The 5,936-nt window shown below is 39.8% G+C and overlaps 1 protein-coding gene across 2 annotated transcripts; it reads left to right on the top strand.

Moving 5' to 3' along the window:
- The first annotated feature begins 526 nt into the window (after positions 1 to 526).
- On the top strand, positions 527 to 4,464 carry LOC115138863 (zinc-binding protein A33-like). 2 transcript variants are annotated; one of them, XM_029676055.2, is made up of 7 exons: positions 527 to 641; positions 1,067 to 1,650; positions 1,734 to 1,829; positions 1,958 to 2,191; positions 2,289 to 2,436; positions 2,531 to 2,557; positions 3,591 to 4,464. In XM_029676055.2, exons 2-7 carry the CDS (start codon positions 1,069 to 1,071, stop codon positions 4,172 to 4,174), a joined length of 1,671 nt encoding a protein of 556 aa, XP_029531915.1. In that variant the 5' UTR covers positions 527 to 641; positions 1,067 to 1,068; the 3' UTR covers positions 4,175 to 4,464. The 2 variants fall into 2 exon arrangements, with proteins under 2 accessions (XP_029531915.1, XP_029531916.1); XM_029676056.2 differs by lacking the exon at positions 2,531 to 2,557.
- Positions 4,465 to 5,936: the final 1,472 nt, after the last annotated feature.

Below are 5,936 nucleotides of genomic sequence, written 5' to 3'. Positions count from 1 at the left end.
AAAGCGCCCAATTCAACAATTTATTGACAACAGTTTGATCCATAACAGATCTTTGTCAGGTCAGAGTTCTCACAATCCAGAAAATAACTTAAAATATAATCTTGGTAGGAAAAGTGGTAGTTTTTTTCTTAGTTTTTTTATGGCATATTTCCTGTTCGTTAAAGTCTAGATTAAATATCTGAAAGAAGATGAATCTAACAGACATTGGTTTCATCCCAGGTCCTTGAATGTATCTGAGGATGACAGTACTGTTCTCTAACTTGCACGTTAGCACCTATTTACATATTCAACTTACATTGTGAAAAAAATATGAATGATTTTCAACAATAAATATATTTTTGTCTTTGGTCCATGTCTTGTGAGATTTTGAAAAGTTTGAACACACTCAATCTGAAAATGTAGGTTTCACATGGGAATGTTTTGTGTTAGTTTAAAGTTTCACTTTCAGCAAAATAATGTCACTTAGCTCCTCCCTCTCAAACATTCACCCTCCTCTTTTTATAAAGGGAATATAATACAGCACCGTTTGTGAGTATGTGTGTTTCGCTATTGTCATTCTTGTGGTGCATTTTGAAAAGTGAGCCCAGACAAATCGTGCTATAGACATTTTTTATTGTTTTTTCTTCTTCACAAAACAAAAGGTAGGCATATGTTTTTTTGGTTTTACTTTGGACTTATTTTGTTGTTGTCGGGTTGTTGCTTTCTTAGAAAAAGTGAAAGAAACGTTTTTCATCTTGAGGTTTTGGTTAATTGGCTGGAGGTGTTGGGTTACATGTGTTTACAGTGAGTCACACGACAGGGTGGAGACCAGTCTTATTATTGATGATGTAGGTACAAGCCTTTGCTTGCAGTGTAGTTCAGTTTTAGCTGCTTAAAATGTTGTGCGTGTACTTTCACTTTCTACATATTTACTTGTGTGTTTACAGTATTTTCACTGTAATTGAGCTGAAGTCATTTCTTATTAACCTCATCAATACTGTGCTAAAGTATATGGGCTAAAGGTACTACAATCACATGATTATTCAAGAGCCATAATAATTGAATAATAACATATCTCCCCCCATAGAGATGTCATCATTGAATGTTGACAGCAGCCTTCTACCAGAAGAGCAGTTCCTGTGCTCTATCTGCCTGAATGTGTTCACTGATCCAGTTACCACTCCTTGTGGCCACACCTTCTGCAAAGCCTGTATTAGTGGACACTGGGATAACAGCGAGATATGCCAGTGTCTAAAATGTCAGAAACGATTCTATGTGAGACCAGAGGTCTCCACCAACTCTGTGATAGAGGAGATCTCTGTGCATATCAAGAGAAGAAGACTTAATGTACCAGAATGCTTAGCTGCTCCTGGGGAGGTTGCTTGTGATGTTTGTTCTACAAGAAAGCTCAAGGCCCTGAAGTCCTGCCTGGTGTGTCTCACCTCTTACTGTGAGACTCACCTGGAGCATCATCAGAGAGTGGTGAATCTGAAGAGACACAAGCTGATCGACCCAGTGGAGAACCTGGAGGACAGGATGTGCAAGAAGCATGATAGGCTGCTGGAGCTGTTCTGTAGGAGCGACCAGACATGTGTGTGCCAGTTTTGTGCTGAGACACACCACAAGTCTCACGATACTGTGCCCATTGAAGACATGGGAGCACACCAGAAGGTAAGATTTGTTGAAACCACACAGTTAACATGTATTTTTCTGCAAAAACAGAATTGATTTATTTCAATATTGTCTGTCTATAGAGTGAGCTTGCAGCCGCTAAAGCAGGGGTTGAAAAGAGGGTCCAGGTCAGACAGAAAAAGGTGGATGAAATCAAACACTCCGTGGAGCTCAGTAGGGTAAGTCTTTAGAAATGTCGTAATAAAAAATATCACCAATACACAATGTCAATGTAATCAATGGGAAAATGGGTATAACAATTCAATCAGTTAATAAATAGTGTGTAAACATCTTTCCATTACATCAGAAAAGTACAAACAAAGATATTGAGGACAGTGAGAATCTCTTCACCAATCTGTCGCGTTCGGTTGAAGAAAGACGAACCAATCTAAAGCAGGTGATGGAGGAGATGCAAACAGCAGCAGAGAAAAGGGCTGAAGGGCTCATCATTGACCTGGAGCAGGAAATCACTGAGTTGCAGAGGAGAAGCACTGAGCTGGAGCAGCTCTCACACACTGAGGACCACCTCCACTTCCTACAGGCCAGTATCACTTTCAGTGGTTGATGTCAATGTGTCAGAAGATTACTATACTGTATATAACTTAATGTTGTTGGCTTTCTGATCTCCTTCACTGCAGACTTACCTGACCCTATGTGCCCCTCCATCCACCAAGGACATTTCTGAGATCAGTGTGTACTCAGATCTGTTTGTTGGGACAGTGAGGAGAGCCGTGTCCAATCTGGTGGAGATATTCAAGAGAGAATTGAAAACACTAACAGACATGGGTAAGCTTATGTTAAATTATTAAAAAATATATATATTTCTGAATGTAAATATAGTGGAGGATAGTAGTAGTGGATCATTTTCATATTTTTTCAGAACTGAAGAGAATGAGGGGGTTTAAAGGTAAGATTCTAAATTCTTCAACTACAAGCAGTATGAAAACTTAAATCAGAGCAGTAATTGCCATTAACAATGAATACAGTGCTATGATGAAGTATTTTCCCTCTATCAAATTTTCTCGACTCGTGCATATTTTTGCATATTTTTGACACTGAATGTTATGAGATCTTCAACCAAAATCTAACATTAGATAAAGGGAACCTGAATGAACAAATAACACAACAATGACATACTTATTTCATTTATTTCATTAACAAAGTTATAAAACACCCAATGCCCGTGTGAAAAATAAATTGCCCCCTTACACTCTAACTGGTTGTGCCACCTTTAGCTGCAACTCTTCCATGCAGAAATGCTTTCACTCATTTGTGGGTTTTCAAGCATGAACTGCTCAGTTCAAGTCCTGCCACATCATCTCAATTGGGGTTAGGTCATGATTTCTGCTCTGTATCAGATAATTCAACAAGAGAATATTAGACCATCTGTCTGTGAGCTGAAGCTGAAGCACAGCTGGTTCATGCAGCAAGACCATTTTCCAAAGCACACAATCAAGTCTAGATAACATTGTTAAAACGCAACCAATTTGAAGTTTTGTAATGGCCTAAACTAGAAATTCCAGCCCTAATCCCAATTGAGATGCTGTGGCAGGACTTGAAACAAGCAGTTCATTATTGAAAACCTGCAAATATCAGAGTTAAAGCAGTTCTGCATGGAAGAGTGGTCCAAAAATCTTACACAGCAATGTGAGATACTGATCAACAATGACAGGAAGCATTTGGTTGCAGTCATTGCAGTGGTGACACAACCAGTTATTGAGAGTAAGGGGGCAATTATTTTTTCACACAGGGGAATTCGGTGTTGCATAACTTTGTTATTTGTAAACTCAGGTTCCCTTTATCTAATATTAGGTTTATGTTGAAGAACTGAAAACATTCAGTATCACAAATGTGCAACAATAGAGAAAATCAGAAAGGCAAAAACTTTTTCGCAGCACTATATTTTTCAATAAGGTTGCTATCAATTGTCTGTTCCACAGAGGACGTCACCCTGGACTCGAACACAGCAAGTCGTTGGATATGCCTGTTTGATGGTGGCAAACGCATCAAATGCTCTAAAACACCCCAGATCATATCTGACAACCCAGAGAGGTTCAACATCTACCCCATGATTTTAGGAGAGAAAGGCTTCAACTCTGAACGCCATTACTGGGAGGTTCAGGTGGGCCTAAGAAATGACTGGGATGTAGGCGTTGCCAAGGAAACAGTAAACAGGAAGGAAGAGGTCCAAATTAACTCAGCGCATGGGTTCTTTGCACTGAGAAAAGATGGATTTGATTATAAGGTTCATTCCTCCCCCCTTAAGAATCTTTATCTGAACCCCAGGCCTAGAAAAATTGGAATCTATGTGGACTATGAGAGGGGTCAGGTTTCCTTCTATGACGTGGATGAAAAATCTCACATCTACTCTTTCACAAACCAGTCTTTCACAGAGAAATTCTACCCTTACTTTTACGTGTATAGCAAGGCCAAAAAGTCAGAGGCATTGGTAATTTCCTGCATGGAGGACCCAAGAGCACGCTACCTATCACTCCTGCAAGCCGTCTCTAAAGCTAAAGAGTAACCATATTAATTGTATGGCTCTAGCACTCTAGAAATCAGGTTTTATAGTTTCCCTTCCAGTCATTCTAATGCATCATAATGTGGTTCACTTTCTATAAATTCCATAAATATTTATTTCTAATGTTTCTTTATTGACAGTGTCAAAACACATTTTATAGACATTTTACACATCGTTGAACACTAATTCAATATTGTTGACACTGTTGCCTTTCTGTATCAATGGCTGTTTAGTTTGTATGTAAGCTATGAGTGTATAATGTTATAAATCAAAATAAATATTTTTCTAATCTACATTTTTTATTTATTTTATTTTGCATGTGTAAGATTTGCTTGAGGGGAAAGTACAACAAGCACCAGCTCCACTTTAGGACATGTTTATTAGAATAGGTGGAAAGGAAGATGCAATACTATACGTTCATAGTCCAAATGTGCCTCCCTTTTATCGACAGTGACAAGGTGTGTCCTCACCCTTTTGATTGGGTGAGGAGATCACCAATGAGTGTGCCACTTTACAGCACACACACTCACACACTTGTTGTGCCACCGTAGGCCTAGGGCTTGACTTTATATTCTCCTCCTTAAAGGACTGGTAGGTGACATTAGCTTATTATAATGTTTTAATATTATATGAATATCACGAGTATTCTTGAATTAAAGTGTTAATATAATACTTTTCATTTTTGTGGTTTTCTACACTGGTGTCATGCTGTATATGCCTGTAGAAGTAGCGTTATACTAGGAGCTAGAGACAGATAAAGCTGCAGAGGTTCTGTCACGTCCTGACCTTAGTTCCTTTTTTATGTCTCTGTTTTAATTTTGGTCAGAGCGTGAGTTGGGGTGGGCATTCTATGTTGTGTTTTCTAGGTTTTCTATTTCTATGTGTTTGGCCTGGTATGGTTCCCAATCAGAGGCAGCTGGCAATCGTTGTCTCTGAGAACCATACTTAGGCAGCATGTTTTCCCACTACGATTTGTGGGTAGTTGTTTTCTGTTGTGTGTTTGCACCAGCCAGAACTGTTTCGGTCGTTCGCTTTGTTATTTTTGTGATTTCAGTGTTCATTAAATAAATATGGACACATACCACGCTGCACCTTGGTCCTCTCCTTCCAACAGCCGTTACAGGTTCTCAAAGAATGCGGTTGTCTTACACAGGTTTTCCATCAGAAATATATAAATATTAGGACGAGCAATGTCGGAGTGGCATTGACAAAAGTTCAGTAGCATAGAACACAGTATATCCATATGAGATGAGTAAAGCAGTATGTAAACATTATTAAAGTGACTAGTGTTCTGTTATTAAAGCGGACAGTGATTCCATGTTTATGTACATATGGCAGCAGCCTCTAAGGTGCAGGGTTGAGTAAGCGGGTGGTAGCCGGCTAGTGATGGCTATTTAATAGTCTGTTGGCCTTGAGCTAGAAGCTGATTTTCAGTCTCTTGGTCCCAGCTTTGATGCACCTGTACTGACCTCACCTTCTGGATGATAGCAGGGTGAACAGGCAGTGGCTCGGGTGGATGATGTTCTTGATGATCTTTTTGGCCTATCTGTGACATCGGGTGCCGTAGGTGTCCTGGAGGGCAAGCAGTGTGCCCCCGCTGATGCGTTGGGCAGACCGCACCACCCTCTGGTTACCATACCAGGCAGTGATACAGCCTGACAGGATGCTCTCAATTGTGCATCTGTAAAAGTATATGAGGGTCTTAGGGGCCAAGATTGATTTCTTCAGCCTCCTGAGGTTGAAGAGGCGTTGTTGCACCTTCTTC

Source organism: Oncorhynchus nerka, linkage group LG12 (genome assembly GCF_034236695.1).
Source record: "Oncorhynchus nerka isolate Pitt River linkage group LG12, Oner_Uvic_2.0, whole genome shotgun sequence".
Taxonomy (NCBI): Eukaryota; Metazoa; Chordata; class Actinopteri; order Salmoniformes; family Salmonidae; genus Oncorhynchus; species Oncorhynchus nerka.
The sequence above is the reverse complement of the archived record's forward strand: the minus strand, read 5'-3'. Positions and strand labels throughout refer to the sequence as shown.